At 52.1% G+C, this 22,682-nt stretch overlaps 7 protein-coding genes across 7 annotated transcripts; 2 read left to right on the top strand and 5 right to left on the bottom strand.

Annotated features, from left to right (window-relative positions):
• Positions 1-1,082: 1,082 nt before the first annotated feature.
• On the bottom strand, positions 1,083-1,412 carry PtrM4_098090 (uncharacterized protein; the record flags this gene model as incomplete). Its single annotated transcript, XM_001933822.2, has 1 exon — positions 1,083-1,412. One exon carries the CDS (start codon positions 1,410-1,412, stop codon positions 1,083-1,085), a length of 330 nt encoding a protein of 109 aa, XP_001933857.2.
• A 5,805-nt stretch (positions 1,413-7,217) lies between these two features.
• On the top strand, positions 7,218-11,172 carry PtrM4_098080 (MgtA, Cation transport ATPase; the record flags this gene model as incomplete). Its single annotated transcript, XM_001933823.1, has 2 exons — positions 7,218-9,114; positions 9,161-11,172. The coding sequence occupies 2 exons, from the start codon at positions 7,218-7,220 to the stop codon at positions 11,170-11,172; spliced, it is 3,909 nt and encodes a 1,302-aa protein (XP_001933858.1).
• Positions 11,173-11,536: 364 nt separating this feature from the next.
• On the bottom strand, positions 11,537-12,291 carry PtrM4_098070 (uncharacterized protein; the record flags this gene model as incomplete). The annotated part of the gene is made up of 2 exons (XM_001933824.2): positions 11,537-12,194; positions 12,251-12,291. 2 exons carry the CDS (start codon positions 12,289-12,291, stop codon positions 11,537-11,539), a joined length of 699 nt encoding a protein of 232 aa, XP_001933859.2.
• Positions 12,292-13,405: 1,114 nt separating this feature from the next.
• On the bottom strand, positions 13,406-15,811 carry PtrM4_098060 (AAA-12 multi-domain protein; the record flags this gene model as incomplete). The annotated part of the gene is made up of 1 exon (XM_066107251.1): positions 13,406-15,811. One exon carries the CDS (start codon positions 15,809-15,811, stop codon positions 13,406-13,408), a length of 2,406 nt encoding a protein of 801 aa, XP_065962919.1.
• Positions 15,812-15,919: 108 nt separating this feature from the next.
• PtrM4_098050 (uncharacterized protein) lies at positions 15,920-17,180 on the bottom strand (the record flags this gene model as incomplete). Its single annotated transcript, XM_066107250.1, has 3 exons — positions 15,920-16,591; positions 16,800-16,925; positions 16,962-17,180. The coding sequence occupies 3 exons, from the start codon at positions 17,178-17,180 to the stop codon at positions 15,920-15,922; spliced, it is 1,017 nt and encodes a 338-aa protein (XP_065962918.1).
• A 2,750-nt stretch (positions 17,181-19,930) lies between these two features.
• On the top strand, positions 19,931-20,798 carry PtrM4_098040 (tRNA (uracil-5-)-methyltransferase TRM9; the record flags this gene model as incomplete). Its single annotated transcript, XM_001933826.1, has 2 exons — positions 19,931-20,154; positions 20,228-20,798. The coding sequence occupies 2 exons, from the start codon at positions 19,931-19,933 to the stop codon at positions 20,796-20,798; spliced, it is 795 nt and encodes a 264-aa protein (XP_001933861.1).
• A 92-nt stretch (positions 20,799-20,890) lies between these two features.
• On the bottom strand, positions 20,891-22,211 carry PtrM4_098030 (metal-dependent membrane protease; the record flags this gene model as incomplete). The annotated part of the gene is made up of 4 exons (XM_066107249.1): positions 20,891-21,418; positions 21,466-21,843; positions 21,956-22,002; positions 22,148-22,211. 4 exons carry the CDS (start codon positions 22,209-22,211, stop codon positions 20,891-20,893), a joined length of 1,017 nt encoding a protein of 338 aa, XP_065962917.1.
• Between the last annotated feature and the right edge of the window lie 471 nt (positions 22,212-22,682).

Below are 22,682 nucleotides of genomic sequence, written 5' to 3'. Positions count from 1 at the left end.
CCAAGGCCAGCGCTCACATGCGGCGAACAACGAAGAATATCGCAAAACAATGAGGGTTTGGAAGCCGAAATCGAAAAGGCGCAGCGCAACGGCGTTATAGATAGGCGATTCTTACCCGCAGTAACCGTGCGATGGAGGACAAGCCAGATAGCCTGGGATAAGGGGAATACGAGATCAAGTCGCTTGATTCAAAAGAGCTGTCTTCCCCGTTCGATTGTCTAGTTTCCCCGCTCTAACTAGTTACGCGCGCCCAGCGCTCGACGTCAAGTAGGCCGAAAGACAGCCCGATGGCTCTCTCAACGGCGAAATCGACCCTCCTAGTCCCAAATGCAGTGTGACGCTGCCCTGCTATCGTGACGCGCTCCACCCAGACTTGCTCAGCCGCACGTGGAGTTATCGACTTAAGCATTGAGATAAGCCCTCGGCATAACCAACCACGTTTGCACCCACGTGCAAAAACGTAAGGATTATTCAAATCAGCAAATCGGCAATCAAGATAATGGTCACAGACAAGATAATGGCGTCGCTTGCCTGCTTGGGCCACCCATGTACGTAGCATGTCAGTGCATGTACGTAGCATGTCAGTGCATGTGCATGCAGCGTGGCGTGCGTCATTTCCTTTTTCGATGGTTCCTCGGACGCGACTGCCGATTTGGTGGGGCCGGCACAGCTTCGTATCTTCTTTGTTTTGCGGCTTGGCAACAGGGCCACGACTATCATCAACGTGTACTTATTATCTCGTCAAAGCAGAAGGATTCAGGAGATAATAATGATCTTGCAAAATAGTAATTGGATTGAGAGATGAAGAAAAATGATAACGCAGAAACGAATATCTATTGTACAAAATCTTTGTCCAGGGGAAAGCAAAACAGAGGAGCAAAGCAAAACGAGTAACCCATGACAGCCTGCACTCTAATGCAGGAACACAGGTGCGCATTGCAGCTTGCGGCATGCAGCGTGCAGCATTCGTCAAGACCGTTACTGTACGTCAGAATGTGTCTATGCGACTCGTATGCCCAAAAATCCCTCCCAATCATACACAACTCCTTGAAAACCCATGAAGAACATGCCATTCATCAACTCTATCCCTCTTTTTTCAGTACATCAACATATCGCCCTCCCTTCTTCTTCTTCGGACCGGGTCCCTTTCTCGCCTGCGGCGCACCCAGCAAGTCATCAATGCTACTAGCATTGCTCATACCGGTACCCGGCCGAGACGGCGGACCAGACGCTGCTCCAAAGCTAGGGCGTGGCAGAGTAGGTGGTCTGGGTCCCACAAGGCCCTCTTCATCCGACTCCTGTATACCCGGCGTAGACGCGCGGGAGCCAGCAGAGTTCAGAGGGGGCGGCAACGACGAAGCGCGCGGGTTGGAAGTGGGTGGACGCAAAGCACCTGCGCCGGGAGGTCCCATGGACGAAGTACCAGAGATACTGCGAGCAGCGCCGCCGGGGGGACCAGCGCGTGGTGGCGGGGGTGTAGCAGCGGGCTTACCCGTGTCTGTAGCACCGCCCTTCTTGTTGACCCACTTTTTGAGCTCCGGATCGAAGTAGAAGCTGTTTTCTTCTCCAAGCTTGGCCTTGATGGGTCCAGGGCCCGCGTTGGGGTCTTTCTTGAACCAACCGGAAAGCCAGCCGCCCTTCTTTGCAGTGGCTGCTTCCTTGTCGCGCTGGGCATCTGCTTCAGCGGCTTTACGGAAGGCCTCGTCTGCTTTTCGGTCTGCTTCAGACTTGGAGCTGCTGTTGCCTCCGCTGATCTTCAGAGCGGAGGCACGAGCGGCCAAGTCGTCATCGTCGTCGTCGTCGTCCATGAAAGACTTCTTCTTCTTTGGTTGTTCCTCTTCCTTGTCATCCTCGTCGGGCACATAAGGCTGGTATCCAGGAGCATCGAATGTGCTTGAAGAAGGTCCGTATCGGCCATACGTCTGCTCATTCGATGTTGGACCTGCTGGCTCCGCTGGTTCTTCAGAGTTCGCCTGGGGCTGATAGCCATTAAATGCAGGTGCCAATGGCGAATGTCCACTAGAAGGAGTGGCCATGTAAAGGCTACCATAAGACGGCTGAGTTGGCATGTACTCTGGACGAAGCGGTGAGTACGACTGTGCTTTGGCCAATGTGCGGGCGCTCGGAGGACTCAATTGCGCCTCTCTTGGGCTGTACGGGCCAGAGTTTGGAGTCATGGGCATGTAGTTATCCGAAACCGCTCTCATGCCGACGCTGTCGTTGGACTCCATCGATGGTCGACCCTGGGGTTCGTAACGAGACCGTTGTTGCTCTGAAGATGACCTCGGCGCATATGCATTCGACGGTGCATACCTTGAATTGCCAGGGGCAGCTGGCTGCGCAGGTACACCATAGCCCGACATGGCGCCATAGAGATCCGCATTTGACTGTGAAGGCGTGAGGGCCGGGCTGTCACCGGCGATCTTAGCAAAAGGTCCGGCCTCTGTCCCACCCGACTTGTTTCCAGACGCGTCGTCGTCTTCTCCTGCGATAAAGCTGTTGAACTTTGAAAGCAGCGAGCTTCCCACTTTGTCCATGCTTGGCTTGGAGATCCACGACGACGAGCCGTCCTTGGGAGACTGCGAAAGTCGTTTGCTCAAGTCTTCCAGACTAGTAATGAAAGCCGCGTTGTAGTAAGGTGAGATAGTTGTGGTTGCCTTCATAGCCGCCGCGATAGCATCGCAGTATGCCTGCGCATCCGTCCTGTGCCCATTCTCCGCCAATTGATACGCATGCGCAAGCTTGTAATTCTGCAAGTGAGGGATCACATAGGAACCAGTTGGTGATGACAAAGAAAGCGCAAACTCGTAAACCTCCGTCAACAGTATTGGCTCAAGTTCGATGCCCATCTCCAGGGGGTGCAAGTGATGGTCAGCGCCTAAAAGCACAAGGTTGGCTAGTGGGTCATCGACTCCGCCAACTTTGACAACAGCGCGGGCAAAAATGAAGCAGATGTGCGCAGCTTCGATGCGGCCGTACTGACCTAGAAGCTTTCCGAGGGACAGTAGTGCATAAGCGTCTCCCTCACTCCGGTTGTTGAGAATCAAAGCGACCGTCTCGCGCCATTTATCCAACCCTTGGAGTGCGTTCTGCGGTGCTCCGGCGCCATCAGCACTCACCATTTGGAATCCGGCACGAGCTGATGCCGGCACTAGTTCATCGATACAGTCCTCGTGATTCCCAGCAAAGACCTCGTACAAAACAGCCAACGCCTGGTTGCTACGTCCAACTTTCTTAACTTCTTTGCGAACGAACTCTTGGACGACTTGCTTCCATGTGTCCTTGCTAAGAGTCGAGGAGAGTAGCATGGCATGGCCCCATAATCGATGGTCGACAGCATGCCAGACGGCCTTCTCACGATCACCCTTGATAAGCATACTTTGTAGATCTTCCACCACTCGCGGATCCGAGGGTTCTGCTTGGCCGTTCAAAGTGTTAGTTCTCGACCGCCCGACGATGTCTGCACCACTCGAATATGAGCCTTCCGCATCGGTAGGGTCATCAACTACTGGCGACAGTAGCTTCTTGACAGCAGCTTCGGCAGGTATACCTTCCAACTTGCCATCGTTGTCAATCAGTACCTGCATGAGCTTCCATAAAAGAGTTCTGTCCTCAAGGCGTTTGATCTCGTCTTCACTGAGCGAATGCTCAAGCCCGGGTGCCTTGGACTGGCTGTCTAGTGTTTCGATCTTGCGACCTAACCAGGCAGAAACGTCCTTTTTCTTGCCCTTGGCCTTGAGCGGCCCTGGAAACTTGGCAACGTCTTCTGGTAGAGGGAGGACCTCCTTGATGCTCTGAATGTTGATCTCGCCGGGGTTGCTCTTCATCATTGGTGCTGAGCCTCCCCCACCGTATCGAGGAATTTGCTTCGGGAAGCTCGTCACAACGTTACCACCTAACCCCCAAGTAAACACGGGATGCCCTTTCCATCTTTCAAGCGGATCACTCGCACGTTCGTCTTCGGGGAGGATGAAATCGTAGGTCGCGGATACCTGGCGGCGTTGAGGAATGACATTGGCAGTGTTAGACACCGCAAGGGACGTGCCATAGCCCATTGTAGGTGGCATCATACCATATCCGGCGTGGTCCGAGGTACTTAGACTACGCACGGGTTGCTTCATAGTCGATGTTGGAGACTGAGACTGGGAGCGTTGTGGAACCGCTGGTTGCACTGGCTGATAACGTGGTGTGTAGGCGTCTCTCTTTCGTGGTGAGCTGACTAACGATGAAGCTGCACTTCGCGGAGGGGGAGGAGTTTCTGATCTTCCCGACGTTGGCGGTCGTGAGCTCAAGGTTGGCTCTGGCTCTGGCTCCTCAATCTCGCTGACCTCTCCCAGCGGACTCCTGGCTGGGGGCCGAGATATGCCATCAGCAGACTGTGAAACCTGGTGGTTCGGTGCATGCTGGACGTAGGTTTCAGGTGCCTGGCCCTGTTGTTGTGGCACGCTATGAAACGCTAATGGACTTGAAGTTCTGGGTGCAAACGGCTGCGATGTAGTCCGCGTCAAGTTGTTGAGTGGTTCGGATGAGTACCTAGCATGAGGCTGTCCTGGTTGTGGCGGTGCAGGTGAGTATCTTGAATTTGCTGCAGGAGCAGCTGGTGCACTTGGTGCACTTGGAGATGCCGGGGAGTATCGCGCATTGGCAGCTGGCCCTGATGGAGGAGGAGCAGGTGAGTATCTACTTGTAGTCGGTGCAGATACAGGCTGAGGTACAGGAAGGCTGTTGGTCCGCGTAGGTACGGACGGCTGGGTAGGAAACATGGGTAATTGCTCAGGTTGTCTGAACGGAGGAGGCGTGGCAACATTGCTTGCATCAGGAAGAATCTCGTTCCTCAAAGACGACCAGGAAGCTGTGCGTTCTTTCTGTGCCATTTGAGGATGGTGGACTGGAGGCATCTGGGGCGGCGTTTGGTGGGGCGGAGCCTGATGAGGTGGAGGCTGGACAGGCTGGACAGGCACATTCGGCTGTGGAGTGTAACGCCCTGAAGGCCGTGGCTTAGTCGTCACAGGCAACTCGGCGAAGAAATCGCTTGAAGGCGACTTTGATGTTGATGCGGGTTTTGGTGGCGCAACTGGAGGCATGCCAGTCATCTGTGCTCGCATAGATTGACCAGAAGACGGAGGAGACAGGCTGGACACGGACATGCTCGACGAAAAAGGAGGCCGCGGGGGTCCAGTGTTGGAGTTGACACTGCTGGTGCGCGGAGGTGGAGGGGTGGGTTGTACAGCTGAGACTGTCGTTCGAGGTGCCGGTCGTTTGCGGGTAGTAATGATATCTTCCGGTAGGTCATAGGGTGAAGCGTAGCCTCCTTTGGACTTGTCTACAAAACTCTGTGCCGAGTTCGCCATTGGAGGTCGGGGCTGCTGTTGTTGATACACGACATTTTGACCGAAACCATTATAGGCCGGTGCAACCGCAGGCATTTGTTGTGCTGGAGATGCGTACGGGTTTGCAACAGGGGCTGGAGATGATATTGGACCTGTAACTTGCGGCGCATATCTTGACGAAGTCACTGTGGGAGTTGGCTGTACTGGCTGCTGCGCCGGCATAGCAGGTTCCTCGTCGAGGAAGCCTTCATCGTCGCTCAATTCAAAGGCCGGTGTCTCTTCCTTGTCGGGTAAAAAGTCATCGTCCAGATCCAGATCCAAGTCCCATTCACTCTTCTCGGGGGCCTTTGTTCCAGTTTCCACTATATGCGCGCCCGGACTTTGGTCATTGGGCTGTGCGGGTTCGATTTGCTGGCTAGCACTCGCGATTACGCCGAAGAAGTCGTCCTGGCCTTCTGTATTCCCCCAGTCAATGTCGGCTCCTGTGTTGCCGCCTACTGTGGTATTCCCGATGGCGTCATCTCCTACTGTCGTCCCAACAGCCTCAGCCAGAGGTGTCTCTAAAGGTGTTTCTTGTTGCCCTACGCCGAGATCGAATGCGTCGTCGCCTGAAGCGCCCCATTCATCCGCTTCCGTGTCTGCTACAAGAGGCACTTTTACACTCTCCGTCATGGCGTCTTCCAGAGCTGTACTTTCCCCCTGATGCTCATAGTTCTCCTCCGGATGTTCCTCATGCGCCGCCGCCGCCGCCGCCTCCTCTTCTGAACTTTCCTCCTCGCTCTCTTCCCCGTCTGACGCATCCTCTTCGCTTGATTCATGCTGAGCGGGTATGGGTGCAAGTGCAGGCGCAGGCGCGGGCGCGGGTGCGGATACGGGCGCGGGTGTCGGTTGCGGTGCAGCTTCCGCCTCCATTATGTCGAGCGCCTCTATTGCGCTGACCAGATCCTCCTTTTTCGCAACTTCTGCTTCACCCTCCTGGGGCTGTAGCACTTGAGGCTGTTGTGTGATATGCGGTACGTGAGAGGCATTGTTGTGTGCTGAAGCCTCGTCGGTCAGCGGTGCCTCGGCCTCGTCCTCATCTTCGCTCTCCTCCTCGCCTGATTCCTCGTCATCATCCTCTTCTTCCTCTTCGCTCTCCTCCTCCTCCTCCTCCGACGATGGATGGGCCTCGGGCTTTGTCTGGGGTTTCTCGATCACGGGCGGACTGCTAACTGGCGGGCTGCTGACGTCCTTCTCGTTGCGCAACGCGGGATTCCACGATGCGGTTGTGGGGGTCGAGGGCGCGCCACCGTAGGCATAGGAGAAGTTTGGGGCGTCGTCTTCCATTACGGGATTATGGGTGGCTTAGAGCCTATACAAGTACTGCGGGGTCAATTAGTTGTGAAGTGAGGTTTGGGTGTTAATTGCGGCTCCCCCATACGTACGGCAGAAGGTGCTGAGTGTGTTGCAGTGGCGATTCTGCATAAAGTTAAATGAATTAAAAGTCGGAGGAAATTTCGAGCGACATTGTTTTGTGCCAGTCTTGAGGTTCGATATGGAGAGAGATATTGGGTAACTAGATGTTGGTCGAGACCCAGTTACCGTGGCCTCTCTGCGCCACACGCGCATCCTCGCGAACAGCCACACCAGACCTCTCCACGTCACTCTACGACTTGTCACTCACAAATTCCAGAAGCGCCAAACAAGTATTGTATTAGGTATCACTGCTCAACCCTACTCGAGTCGGAACTCTGTTCGCCTACGCCCGAAACCGCCGCAGACCCCCGAAGACAGATTTAATAGCCCAGAGCACCCGCAAGCTCGTCGCATATGTAGAGGTAGAGCAAGCTTCGAAGAGCAGCTCGCAATCCTCAGCGCTACGTCGCTATCCTCGCTGGCCCATGAGCCATGGCTGCACCCCACAACTATCACCAGCCAAATGCGCCCGACGACGACGACTCGGACCTGGAACTTGATCTAGACGAACTTGACCCCATCCCTTCACAGTCGGCCGCCACACCACCACAGCGCCAGTCGAAAGAGCAACGGAGACCGTATCATGAGTTGGGCGCAAGGATACCGCTGCGGAACCTACGTGTAGGCAGGCTCCGAGCAAACAAGAGGAAGGAGGAGCCCGAGGAGGAGGACTTGGCCGGCCTCCTGGACGATGACGAAGGGACCAAGCGAGACTCTGCTGGTAGCTATGGCCAGTCTGGCGATGACGATGCGCCTCTTCTCCAACCCACGGCGCGGAAAAGACGGCAACCGCCGCCCAGTGCATTACAACGCCTAGGGTCCAACATACGTCTCCCGAGCTTCCTCTCGCGCCAGAACAACGCGGCCATACAATTAGGCGACGACCATGGAGAAGAATATGCAGAAGAGGAGCATGATCCCACCACACAGCGGACCATCGCCGTCGGTCAGCCCCAAACCTCCAAATTCCCCGCAAACGCCGTTTCAAACGCAAAGTACACGCCCTGGAGTTTCCTTCCTCGCACCCTCTACAACGAATTCTCCTACTTCATCAACATGTATTTTCTACTTATTTCTTTCTCTCAGACCATACCCGTGCTTCGAATCGGCTTCCTCTCGGCCTACATTGCACCCTTGTCCTTTGTTTTGACCATCACCCTGACCAAGGAGGCTCTTGATGACATCTCGCGGCGGCGGAGGGATGCAGAAGCGAACTCGGAAGGCTACACGGTGCTCAAGTTTGAGGAGAATAGCGTTGGAAATGGCGTTGCGCCAGGCAGGAACTCGCAGAAAAAGAAGCGTCTAAGGAAGCAGAGGAAGCAGGATAACCGTGCGGCAGACATTGCAGATGAGGAGCAGCAACTTTCAGGCAAAGGGCTTGCAACATGCACCTACTGGGAAACCATCAAATCGTCTAGGAATCTCAAAGTGGGAGACGTTGTGAAGCTTGGCAAAGATCAAAGAGTGCCTGCCGACATGATTATTCTCAAAAGTTACTCCGCCGATGGTTCTGCGCTAGAATCTGATAGGCCCGCCCTACAGGAGTCTGTTCCCTCGCTCATCGACGATGCCGACTCTGAAAACACGCCAAAGGTCGACAGTGTCGCCGCTACTGGATCGTCTGGTGAAGCCTTCATCCGTACTGATCAGCTGGATGGTGAAACCGACTGGAAGCTGCGTCTAACCTCGCCACTCACGCAGAACCTGGACGTTGGAGAGTACACCCGCCTCCGAGTCGTTGCTGGTAAACCGGACAAAAAGGTCAATGAGTTCTATGGCACACTCGAACTCCCGCCCAAGAGCTCACGACACTATGACCTTCCAGATAACGAAGTGGCCTCTCCACCCGAGCCGGTAAAGTCAGCGTCTCTTGGTATTGACAACACCATCTGGGCAAACACAGTCGTGGCCTCGAGTGGCAGCCTTCTTGCTGTTGTTGTATATACTGGTCCTCAAACACGTCAAGCTCTTTCCACCTCGCCTTCCAGGTCGAAGATTGGCTTGTTGGAGCTGGAAATCAACGCTTTGACCAAATGGCTGTGCATCTTCACCGTCTCGCTTTCTTTTATTCTCGTAGCACTCGCCGGTTTCAGAGAAATTGAAGGCCGCCCATGGTGGGCTTCCATGCTACGTTTCGTCATTCTCTTCTCCACAATCGTCCCCGTCGGTCTGCGTGTCAACCTTGATCTCGGCAAATCTGTGTATGCATGGTTCATTCATCACGATGAGAGCATCAAAGGGACAATTGTCCGCACAAGTACCATTCCAGAGGATTTGGGCAGAATCGAGTACCTTTTGAGTGACAAGACGGGTACTCTCACACAAAACGGTATGTTCTTTGCAAATATTGACTATACTTGGCTAACATCCTGAAGAGATGGTAATGAAGAAAATTCATGTCGGTACGGTTTCCTACGCAAACGAAGCCATGGACGAAGTATCCGCCTATGTTCGCCAATGCTTCACGCCTCCAGCTGGAGAAGTGCCCTCCCTTGTGACTCCATCATCGGCCTACACTGCGGCTCTTACATCAACCACTCGCACAAGAAGAGAGATCGGCTCGCGGGTCCGTGATGTAGTGCTAGCTCTCGCGCTCTGCCATAACGTAACACCGACTACCGAAGAAGAAAACGGTGAAACGGTCACCACTTACCAAGCGTCGTCACCAGACGAAATTGCTATTGTGCGATGGACGGAAGCTGTTGGCCTGAAACTTCTAACTCGAGACCGCGAGTCAATGACCCTCCTTTCGTGCGATAGTGGCAACACGGTGGTTAAAGTGCGTATCTTGAATGTATTTCCTTTTACTTCTGAAGGCAAGCGCATGGGTATTGTCGTCAAGTTCTACCATGGCCCCCCCTCTTCATCGGCGGAAGACGATGGCGAAATCTGGTTCTACCAGAAGGGTGCCGATACAGTCATGACATCAATCGTCGCTGCAAACGACTGGCTGGATGAGGAAACTGCAAACATGGCCCGAGAAGGGCTGCGCACTCTCGTAGTCGGTCGCAAGAAGCTTTCGGCACAAATCTACCAAGAATTCTGTACCAAACACGCACAAGCATCACTCGCCCTCAGCAACCGCGACGCCGTCGTCGCCAACGTAGTCAAAGAATTCCTGGAGCACGATCTTGAGCTCCTAGGCGTCACCGGCGTAGAAGACAAGCTCCAAAAAGACGTCAAGCCATCACTCGAACTCCTCCGCAACGCCGGTATCAAGATCTGGATGTTGACCGGCGACAAGGTAGAAACGGCTCGCTGTGTAGCCATCTCCTCTAAACTCGTTGCTCGCGGCCAATACGTCCACACCATCGCCAAGCTAAAACGGAAGGACCTTGCCTCTTCCTCCCTCGACTTCCTCCGCGGAAAACTGGACGCCTGTCTCCTCATCGACGGTGAATCACTCGCCCTCTTCCTCCAGCACTTCCGCCAAGAGTTCATCTCTGTTGCCGTCCAGCTCCCGACCGTTGTCGCCTGTCGATGCTCACCCACACAAAAAGCCGACGTCGCCCTACTCATTCGCGAATTCACAAAGAAGCGCGTCTGTTGCATCGGCGACGGCGGCAACGACGTCTCCATGATTCAGGCCGCCGACGTAGGCGTCGGCATCGTCGGAAAAGAAGGTCGCCAAGCCTCACTCGCCGCCGACTTTTCCATCGACCAATTCTGCTACCTCGTCAAACTGCTCGTCTGGCACGGCCGCAACTCGTACAAGCGCTCAGCCAAACTATCCCAATTTGTAATTCACCGCGGTCTCATCTTTTCAATCTGCCAAACCGTCTTCTCAATAGCTAGTTCCTTTGAGCCCAATGCCCTCTACCGGGACTGGTTGCTTGTCGGTTATAGCACCATTTACACCATGATGCCCGTCTTCTCCCTCGTCCTCGACACGGATGTAGACGAGAGTGTAGCGAACCTGTACCCAGAACTCTATGCCGAGCTCAAAACAGGGAAATCCCTCTCCTACAAATCCTTCTTCATCTGGGTAGCCGTTTCAATCTACCAAGGGTCTATCATCCAAGGTCTTTCCCAGATTCTAGTAGGCGTCGGTATTGCACATCCCGCTACCGAACCCCAAGACCCTGTATTCTTAAAGATGGTGGCCGTAAGCTTTTCAGTGCTGGTCCTGAACGAGCTGGTCATGGTGGCTATGGAGGTTACGACATGGCATTGGCTTATGATTCTTGTCATTTGCGCGACGAGCATCATCTACAGTGGCAGTGTGCCGTTCCTGGGTGATTACTTTGATCTGGAGTATATGACAAAGGTGGCGTTTTGGTGGAAGTTTGCGGGCATTGCGGCTGTTAGTTTGCTTCCGCCGTATGCGGTTAAGTTGCTTAGGAGGACGATTCGGCCGCCGAGTTATCGCAAGGTGCAGAGTGTGTAGCTTAGAGACGGGAGGGTAGGGAGGGGATGTGTACACTTTTTCATGTTTGTTGTTGTTATTTAGCGGTTTCGTTTTTTTAATAAGATTATAATGAAAGATGAATAAGTCTCTCTCTTTGGTATGTTGTGTAGCGACACCATATACGCAAACACTATACAATCGTGCACGTCTAACAACCGTCTTATCCTTTTTTTTTAATCACATGTGGGAAATGAGATATAAAAGGCAATTTGACGGGCAAAGAGGTGGGGGATTACGTACATCATTTCCCAATTGAATCCAAGCAAATGACAATATTACATTAAAAAAAGTCTTCTTGATAGCAAACAAACAATCTTGTATACAATATGTCAAGCAATTCTAGTTAAAGCAGTTTCTTCAGCGCTTTTTGTGCGTCAGTTAGTACACCGTCGTCCCTTACATATGTCAGAACATAGACGTCTTTTTGGCCGGTAATCGTGGGCCGTTGTGGACTTTGTAATAAACTTTGCAGGTTAAATGGCTCTTTATGGGTATCAGAGATGCACGTAATGTCGTTGCCTTGTCCTTTGGTAGAGCAGACATAGTGGCCGCTGTATATCGGGTCAGAGTGAGAAATAACGCTGTGGATCTTGTATCGAAGAGGAAGGGTGGGGACCTCCTGGTATTGGGTGAGATCAAGAACCTCATGAATGGGCATTGAATGTGGGATCTTAATGCCTTGGTACTCCAATCCTTCATCACCCATGACCATTCTCCCACCAAAAAGGTTAATCCTGATTTTTAGGTATTGAGGCCCGGCGACGATTTCTCTACGGGTCCAGTGTGATTGCTCGTGTACTCTACATGTGTCGCAGTGCATGTCTATTGTATCGTAAAAGTAGGTCCGTATCGCAGCGTCGAATGTGGCACTCGGATGAATCGCCATTTCAGCGTTTGACTCTTCTATTACTACCCTTGTCGCAGGACACATTTGGCATTGGGCGTACTGTACTGTGTCGAGGTGAAATAGCGATCGTATCTGATTCGACCATCCCTTCGCACTATGTAATGTTAGACCCATTTCAACACGAGATACCTAGACAGTATGTGCACTTACAGGCTCGCATTACGCATATACTCGACAACTTTGATGTACATAGTATCTGCGTCATCTTGCTCTATATACTCTCCGCGAACTCGGGTTGTAATCCTAGATTTGATAGCTATATGGCCTATACGGGTAACATCTGGCCCTGGATTTCGAATTGGCCTGGTGATGGGTGTGTTCCCCCAGTAATCATTAATAAGGTCGCGCATGATGCACGCTCCGCATGCTGGAGTTATGTCATCTGCTTCATTGACCGAGAGAGTGGTGTGTCTATGGATTTGAAGCAAACTGAGTAGCTTTGGTAGATGGAGAAGAGCCTGTAATACCGAGTTGATGAAGCACCAATTGTTGGGATTCTGTATACCTCTACTACCCTGGTATCTGCGCGTGGGCCAAGTCTTCTTAATGCGTCCGGCCTGTAGTTATGTTAGCTGTGTCGTCTAGGGGACAATGGACATCTGAGCATACAATGCGATCACGATCTTGCTGTAACTGTGTTCGAACAAGTCGTGTAGACGGGTGAACCGCTCCTGCTCTCGTGCGAGCTGTCGTGCGAGCTGGCGCGCTCATTTTCTAATTTGGAATATACAGCTGCCTTGTGTTTGTTTTGTCGTGGGATGTGCAGGTGTCGTGTTTATAGCTTGCTGAATTTTGAACATAATCTGCGACATCAAGCACTTGATGAGGTGTCGAAACAAACAAAGGAAAAAACTTTCATCAATAGGCATTGTTCTGTTGTTCGTCAGGGAGGTGGAACGGTGGTGAAGGTGAGGACAATGGGTAGGTAACATACAACGAGAGCGTACAGAGACTAATACAGCCACCTTCACTCATACTACCATGAGTAGAAACAATAGGCATTATATGCACAAAGGACATTCAGGTAGTTCGATAGGGTCAAAGGGAAATTTGGTGAGATCCGTGTTGTTGGATGACAGAACAAAGGCGCGATATTAGATCGGCGTGATGTGAACACCATAGAGGTAGAGGCTATGGAAACAAAGACGGAAGCGGCTGTCTGGCAGCTTCACGTGAACACATGATAGGTGATGCCTGTATGTCGATTCTGAGTTGCAGACTACCGGTTCAATTAGCTAGAGCTACATAGATATTATGGAGTATCCAGGACCCTACATCTGAGTGAAGGAGGACAGGAAGGGTCACCTAGACACCCTGATCTTTGGCATGTTTTGCCGCATGCATCCGCCTCTTAAGCTCCCTATTCGAAACAGTCTTTGGTTGATCCGGAACTGGCACGCTAGCAGCACTACTCGGAAGATCAGAGCGTATCGAGCTCATGCTGTACGCACTGCCCCCCTGCTTGCGCTTTGTAGGCTTCTTTAGGTCGGCGCGATACTTCTCTGCGTTAATGTTCGGACGCACGTTCGTATAGAAATGGCTCGCCTTCAGTGTCACAGGGGTCTGTGCAAGCAAAGTCGCATCGACGTCTTGCCAGGCTACCATATCTCCCTTATGGTAAATATCCTTGGTCAAGCTAACGAAAGGCTTGTGATGGTCGGATGCGATCCGACCACCCGTGGATTCCATGGCTGCTTCGAGCCAGCCATTCCAGTTTCCGCAAGTTACCTGGAATTGGCGTGCCCTCGTATTCTGTACACACAAAGCGTTTCCCAACGCAATGAACTTTTTGTTAGCCATTGCTTTCTTAGGATTGCGCACGCATAGCGAGATGAAGACGATGTCGACATCACTGCCCGGAGTACCCCATGTTGTATTGACGGCCCCATCGGTAACCATTTTTACGAGCACTTCGCTTTCTGATGACTCTTGAACTTTCTCCATGAGCATGTTGCGGATATGCTGTTGTCCCTTGTAGGGCGTGATGATGTTGATGTGCGCGGGTTGGATGCGAGCGAACTTGTGTTCATCCCCGGCCGTGTGATTTGGCTTGAACGCCAGCAACCCGCGTACGAGCCCCACAATGATGCGGGCTTCTTCTGAGTTACAATAGGATGTGGTGTCTTTGAAATGTTTCGACACAGCATCATCACCGGAGACATCGATTGCCATCCGGCATCTCTTATTCTTCCTGCCGGTGCCCATTTGTTGAAAAACTTGTCGTACCGTCCTTCCAACAGGTGTAACCTGAGATGCAGATGGCGCATCTTTGACCCTCCCCTGGTAGAGCGTTTGAATTGCCCATGCGCTGAGATCCGGGTGCTGTCGATATTGCTCCCTGAGTGTGACATATCTCATATCCCTATCTGGGTCGTTGATCAGTTGTCGGAAGAGAGAATCTGTCAACATGAAGCGTGCTTCATTCGAATTCCACGTGGTGATAATTGGCTTGAGCAGGTTGTAGTCACTAGACAGAGTGAGCGACTTGACATGCTCTTTAAACGGGTCGACGGCCATGCAGACATCCGGAATGGTGGCGTGGCCAGCCTCGTCGATGAAAGCAGAGGAAGGCTTGAAGTGCTGAATTGAAGAATGGCTGGCGCTCGAGCAGGTTGTGAAGATGATATCGATGTTGTGCTCGACGAACCACTGCGTGAGCATCTCCTGAAGACCCTTCGAAGCCTTGGTATTGTCGGATGCCTTTGTGTTCTTATCGGCAGCAAGCTTCTCAACATAATCTTTGGCCTCGCGATGCATCTTGTGTTCCGGAGCGGCGGCCCAGAGATCAATCTGTTTACGCAGCTGGACGTGGAAGAGTGTATCAGGGTTCGCCTTCATGGCCGCAGTCATTGTAGGATTGATAGCACTGACTAGCTCTTCCAAGTTTGCCCCAGGCACCACCGCCTGTGTGTACTTCTCGTAGGTCTGGTAGCCACCGACAAATCGGATGGCAGAGATTTTGGGGTTCTGTTTCTTGCGGAATGAGTCCAGCGCGGCGTTGACCGCCTTATTTGAGTTGCAAACGTAAATGACCTTCCGGCCCATTTCGCAATGCTCGTGTGCCGCCGCAGCCGTCGTCGTAGTCTTTCCCGTGCCCGGAGATCCATAGATTAGAGCAAGCCCATTGTCCGAGACAAGTGTCTCTTTGACTGCGTCAATTTGAGTCTTTTTGAGACGCCACTTGGTCTTAACATCCTCGAGAACCTTACAGAGAGTTTCCGGGTGCATGTCTCTGCCAGCGTTTAAGTTCTCGGGAGCGATCGTGGGTTGTGTCCGGAAGATGACACCCTGCATGTCAACACCCTCTGTTCGCTTGAGGCTCATAGAAGCCATGTTCTCTGTGGCGATTCGAGCGCGATCAGCCGTCGTCTTGTCATCAATGTACTCAATGTTGACAACGTGTGTAGTGGTACCGAATTCGTACGGACGACCGATTACATGTACTACGAAGTCGAAGTCTTTGGATTCGTCAACATCAATGTCTTCAGATCCAGGAGCTTCCACCACTTGTCCCTCGTAGCTGATCTTCTCACCGCACATGATAGATACGTGAATCATGACACGCGTACCTAATATGGGCTTCACAAGCTCAAAGTCGTCGTCCTCATTATTTTGAGTCCCGGGAAGGCGGATCTTGACGTAGTATCCACCTTTCAACCCATCAATGGATTCGAGTAGTGCCTTGCAGTCCCCCTTGGTAGAGGCTGACATCTTCTCAATCAACATCTTCTGGCTGTTGCGCTCTCGCGCGAGAGCAAGGCGAACGAGGAAGGCGCAATCTTGCACGGATGGGAACCTGTAGGACTTGGCAAACGTGCTTCAGTTGAACGGTTCGACGGAAGTGATAGGCGCACCTTGTACAGCTGAGTGAGCCAGGTATCTGCTCACCATCCACCTTGGCGGTTGCAACTTCTCCAGGTTGCATTTACTGTTGAAGATATCGGCGCTTTCGCTGAGCTCGCCCGTCTTTTCGTGAGGCTTCTCCAACTGCAACTGGTAGTACCAGAAGTTGCGATACTTTGAGCAGAGATGCATGCTTCCAAAAAAGAAGTTTTCGAATTTCTTCATCGTAGGCATGTCCGCAAATTCGATGCGGCGGAAGACAGCAAGTTGGACCGCGCGATCTAGGAAGAGGATTGTGCGCTCGAAGTCATCCATGTCCGGGACGAGAGTTGCGTCGGTTCCCTTGGCCCGAATGTTCTCCAATTCCCCAGTTGTCAAACCTGACCAGATTGGACGACGCCTATAGTCGCCAGCATTGACTTCCTTGGGCTTGATGAGATTGATGTTTGTCATCATCAAGTTCCTTGCCACCGCGAACTCTATGAAGTTGTTGTGCCCGCGTGCGATGTGCTCCCCGAAGTCTTTGACGTCGGCCGCCGAATCCATTGGTTCGTGGAACATATTCATGGAAATGCCAGCGTCCTGTTGCCCGTCGGCAGGGCGAATGCAGTTGGCGAAGATGACGTAGTTGACCGTCTGGACATCCGTCTGGACGTCCTCAGTCACCACCAGCACCAGCAGCATCTGGTGTTGGGCGCCTTATGTGTATTGTGAGGGAAGGCATCTGGCTGTCGAGATTAAACGAAACTTGGACAAATTTATATTTGTTCTGCTCCGTCGTCGTGAGAGGGCCCTGGCAAATTCGTTCTTTCGGCTCGTCGGGTACCATCTCGTTCATGAACATGACCAGGCATACCTGGCGCCTGTATCGAAATTTGCCGATATCTGGCTTGTCGCTGCCACGGTACTCCTTGTGGATGGCGTTGAGGTCGTAGCCAGCCAGCTTCTCCAGAAACGGAGATACATCGCCATCACCGGTCAACTCCATGAACTGTTAGTTGGTGGTAACATAATTCACGGCAGCGACATGTTCGCGCATTGTAGTTGCGGGAGCAATCTCGCCAGTATCTTGTATTTCCTCGTCTTCTTGGTAGAGCATGTGAGCATACTTGCTCTTCTTCCTCGGTGCAGAAGGCGGCAAAGCGTCACGTGGAGCTGGAGAAGCATCACCTGCAGTGACATCGTCCACTGCGGAGAACATGTTGCCGGTGACCTTGAAGGGCAGAGAACGAGCCATTTGCGTAGGTGACTGCGAAGACGGAGAGAGCCAAAGGATGTGAGGTGATGAGGGTAGAAGCTGCGAGCTCTCGAAAGTTCCTGTATATTTGGATAGTCTGTGCGCTAGCTTTGGCTAATCAGCGTTGAGGTACATCAAAGCAAACGCAGCACCTGGCAGTGCGGACCTGCCCGGGTAAACGAGGATAGAACGCGAATCCGAGGGCCACGACCCACTCCTGGGTTCTACACAGAGGCAACACTCAGGTATCTCACCGACTGATTGGAGCATACCGACACCCCAATGTCTGCCAACACGGACTGGTTGGAGCATACAGGACCGCCCATGGTCCCGAGGTCTACAGGTATGGACCTGTTGGAGCATACAAACCGTCCCAAGGTCAGCAAGGACAGACTGATTGTAGCATACAGACCCTCCCAAGGTCAGCAAGGATGAAGTGGTTGGAGCACGCCGACCCTTCCAAGGTCTGCAAGTACGGGGAACGTCTGTCCCTAGACTTAGGAAGCTACCTAGGTATGAGTCATAGGGCTACGGCATCCTGGGGCTGCAAGTGCGCGCCGTGGATCGATGACAAAAAGTCCTCGATCGATAACAGTACGTCTGGCTAGAAGAGAGTGTGATCCACCTAACAGCTACGGCCTTGGAATGCATACATTCACAGCCCAATGCATCACAACGAGACAAGACGACAACGAGGCAAGAGACAAGACATAAGAAGACAATAGCACAGGAGATAATAAACAGGGAGATTATGATGCAAGGAAACAGCGAGGCGACCTTACGACGACGTGTAAAGAGATAACGAGGCAAGGACTACGAGACGACGGACTATGAGACGAGCAGACCACAAGACAAGGGCATTACAAGGCGGACAAGCAAGTATGGGGAGATGACGAGGCAAAAAGACTATAAGACGAGGCTGCAACACGCGACTACGACACATAAGGACATGATAAGGAGCTACAAGATAGGATTACAATGCGGGAGATGTTTGGAAAGAGAAGAAGTTTGACGTTCCCAGGAAGGTTGCCGACCCCCCAACAGCGGCACAGCTCGGTCTGAGCTGATCCTAGTTAAGTAAGGAAGAACAAGCGATAGTAAATTACCTTATACAGCTCTATTAATAGAATACATAGTAGAAAAACGAAAAACCAACAACTCCTACTTAGGTATTCAACCTCTTCAACTCCTTTTGCCGGTTGGTCAGCGCCTCGTCCTCCCTTCTATAGGTAAGAATATAGTGGTCTTTGGGGTTGCCAACTTCCAGTTGGTGCGGGTTCTCGAGCATTTACGCTAGGGTAAAGGGCTGCTTGGTCTCATCAGAGACATAAGTGATACTCCTCCCCCCTGTCCTTTGACAACGGTCAGATAATGGCCTACGTTGAGCTCACCGGACTGCGAAATGATGCTCGTGAGGCGATAGCGGAGGGGGAGATCTCCATGGAGCTGATATGTACTTAGGTCTAGTACATCAGGTGGAATCATGTTGTGCGAGTGCTTCACAAAACGGAAATCTACTATTCTTCCTCCATCCATGATATTCTCCTGTGCGAAAAGTTTGGGCCTCACTCTAAGTAGTTGTGGTGCTGCTATGATAAGGGCGTCTCCTGTGTGGTTTTGTAACCCGCATGTTGGGCAGTTAACATGCCTTGTGTCGTGGAAATAGGTTCTGAGCGCAGTGTTGAAATCTGGCCTGAGATAGAGCAGCATTTCAGTCTCTGAAGATTTTTGAGACGGGCGTCTCTGGAGACAGACTAAACACCGAACGTATCCCTGCACTTGTAACCTGAAAAGGGACGCAAACTCCTTCCTCCACCGTTGATTCCTGGTAAAATGGTCAGAGGTCGCTTTCATCGCTAAGGAATTAAATAAACTTACCTTTTAGATTGATCTATACCTCTGAATTCCTCTATGTCAGCAAGAAGGCTTTCTAACAATTGGCCGCAGTCATCTTGGGTTATTTCGGTTCCGCTTCGTGAAGTACAATTATTAAAAACTGCAATGTGCGCAATTCTTTCCATTTCCAAGCTTCCAGGATTGCGAATTGGTCTGGAGATAGGCCTATTCGCCCAGTATGTGTTAATGAGTCTTTGAAGAACACAAGCACCACAGGCAGGCCGTTGGTCACTGGACTCATAGGATTTATCATGTCTGTGAGTCTGGAGCCAGTTCAAGAATATAGGTTGATGCATGAGATCTTGGATTACTGCATTGACGAAGCACCAGGCGCCAGGGTTCTCCATCCCTCTACAGCCTTGGTCACGAGTATTGCTGCGATTAAGCCAACGTTTGCTGATGCGCGAAGCCTAACATCACAAGTCTGTCAGCTGGAGTCATCTAAGAAGTAGAATGAAGATACGTCACGGTCATAACGCTTCTGTAGCTCTGATCGTATTATAGGAGGCCAAATCACAGCGCCTTGGGCAATCCTAGCTGCGCGTGTCTGAACCATACCGAATGAGGCGGGTTGTTTTTTGGTAATAAGATGCAGTGTGCAGTCTGCGGATGGAAGGAGAGCAGGAAATGTTGGGCATGAGTTTGCGCTCTCAAGGACTTATACGCATTCAAACAAATAACCAAATCTTTCTTGGTGAACAGTTATTCCTTTATTGTCGATAGTGGCGTAGTATTACATACAAAGGACACTCCAAATTACCGTACCAGTACAACGGAGCCGAGCCGAGCCGATCTAACTACCTAAGTAAATTATTTCTAGTTTCGCGCGGCATTCCACCCCACACACCAACACCATGACTGCCCTAACACAAGGCGGCGCTACCTACGAGGCAGAACACGTGCACTCTGTATACGAAGAAATCGCGTCACATTTTTCGTCGACTCGCTACAAGCCATGGCCGATTGTCGAACGCTTTCTCAAAGAGCAGAAGGATGGTGCGATTGGCGCAGATGTAGGATGTGGCAATGGGAAATATTTAGCCGTGAATGATAAAGTCTGGATTGTGGGGAGTGATCGGTGAGTAGACGAAAACTCCATGTCGTGAATATTATTCAAGTATTTCTACACGAACACATACTAATCCACTCAGGTCAACAAATCTCGTCAAAATCGCAAAGCAGCACGAGCCACATGACGTAGTGGTGGCAGATAATCTTTCGCTGCCGCATCCAAACGGTGTGTTTGACTTTGCGATTTCGATCGCAGTGGTACATCATCTGTCTACGCCAGCACGAAGAGTGGAAGCGGTAAGATGCATCCTCGATCTGCTGCGACGGCCGTCATCGTCACCACGCACTGGCGCTCAACAGGAGCACAAGAACGAAGAGGTTGGAGGGCGAGCATTAATCTATGTCTGGGCCTTGGAGCAAAAAGATAGTAGACGGGGCTGGGACGAGGGGCACGAGCAGGATGTCATGGTGCCGTGGGTGTTGAAGCACAAGAAGGAAAAAGAGGCAAAGCGCAAAAAGAAAAAGAGCGACGTCGGCGGTGAGGAAAGTGTAAGAGAGGAGGAAAAGCCAGAGGGCGATAGGACCTTCCTAAGGTACTACCACTTGTATCGCAAGGGAGAGTTGGAGAATGACATTGAGGAGGCTGGTGGAGTTGTGCTAGAGTATGGGTATGAAAAAGATAATTGGTGGGCTATTGCGACGTTGAGTTGATCTACATCAGAGTAGTTATCGATTATCTTAGTGCATGCCATAATATGGCGTCACTCCCGTTCTACCCGCCCCGGACTGTAAGCGAACGAAGGTTATACTAACTCAACAGGAAGAGCGTGACTGCTCTCGGTCAATGGGAACAGTTGGTAGTAGAAGCCCACTGCTCCCGCTACTAGAACGATGTAGTAAGCCGCGGTCCACCCAATGCCCTTGCCTTGATATGCCGGAGCGATCTTTTGCTCGTCGTCCTTTTTGTCAACGTCTGGCGGGCCGATGGGGATACCGGCTTCAACGCCAACACGGCCGTAGAAGCGCGGAAGTCCCATCCAGTTGCAGAAAGCGTGCGCTAGGATGCAGGTGTAGACATTTCCCGTCCTGATAAAGACAAAGGCGGCAAAGAAGCCAAATAGTGACGTGTAGGTGAATTGGAAGAGTGAGCGGAGCACGGCTACGAACAAGGGAACTTCAGAGTGGGTAATGCGGAACTCGTAGAGGTGGTGGACATGCGCAATGCCAAAGTAAAGTGGAGTCAGGAAGACGATCTGTTTGCCGGAGAAGCGAGCAAGCACGTGGAGTGGGATGATGAAGGAGCGCCAGACGAACTCTTCACTCACGGGTCCCTGGCATTATCAGTAGGCGCAAGTTGGATAGGACATGACTGACGCACGACTACAAAGTTCCTGTACCCAATCCAACTACTCAGAATTTCGTGGAGACCAGCTAGTCGTACCCAGTCCCTCCAGGCGCCGTCTACTACACCGTGCTCAAAAATAGGGCCGGCAAAGAGTATAGTGACCAGGAGCATGGTACGAATCATGTCCAATGGCGAAACAGGCCACAGACCAAGTAAATGGGCCATGTCCGAAGCTGATGTCTCATGCTGGTAGAGTACAAGTACGGTGAGGATAGAGCACAGGATGGTAGACAAGGTCACGGCCCGTACTCTGGCGCGTATCGACGACGGCGCGTCGCGCGTCAGAGTGGGAGACGGACGCGTGGCGGGCGAGAGGTAGAATGGTATTACGTAGATGAAGACATATGCGGCCTAGGGAGGTCGGCGTTAGTTGGCCATGTGTTCAGCAAGTATCGGTATTGGCTGCACTATAGGCTGAGAGGAGTAGTAGACATGGCGGGGGTGGAAGCGTGAAACAACATACCGAGAGGAGTGCCGCCGCACTGGACGACAGGGCCGGCGGTTCGGGAACTGACGCGACGTTAATCATGGAAATGTTTCGACAAGCACTGGAGACTTTGGCGGGAAGCAGAGGCAGTCGGGGTGGGTCGCGCAAGGCGTTAAAGACGGCCCATAGCTCAAAGGAAGCCGCCGAAGCCAATGAATCGTTACTTACCGCCTTTGTACATGTCTCTGAGTATGCTGAAACTCTGCCGCCAGCCTTTGTGCGGTGGAGGCATCTTGAAGCTGTTACGGAAAAAGCAGCAGTTCCCGCCAAAAGTACTATACTTGTAGTCGTGGCGGCAGACTACCTGTTGTCTTATACCCTGCCCTCGCGAACCCCATCGTTTCGGGCTTCGATGCGTATCGATAACACAATTATTCTCATCACGTGTTCCCATCACGTGTCGCCATTCTAAGGTCACGTGCCGATCTCCAGTTCACCCCAGCGCTGGCACGTGCACGAGCTCCCGTGCATTACCCCTGCAGGACGTTGCGCACCCACTCACGGTCGTGGTCCGTCGTCACTGGCCAGTATACCTAGGCGACCAGGGCGCATAGGTATCGTCTTGCTGCGAATTGGGCCCATCCTGCAGCCGCAGAGAGGCTGCTTAGCCCAGCCACGCAAATCGCCCGTCTTCCTCGATTCACCACCACTCCTCATCCTCTCCCTCTCAAAACCTCTGACTAATGCCTCCGGGCTCTCTCAT

Source organism: Pyrenophora tritici-repentis, chromosome 4 (genome assembly GCF_003171515.1).
Source record: "Pyrenophora tritici-repentis strain M4 chromosome 4, whole genome shotgun sequence".
NCBI classification, from domain to species: domain Eukaryota; kingdom Fungi; phylum Ascomycota; class Dothideomycetes; order Pleosporales; family Pleosporaceae; genus Pyrenophora; species Pyrenophora tritici-repentis.
This window is presented reverse-complemented; position numbering and strand designations above follow the sequence as displayed.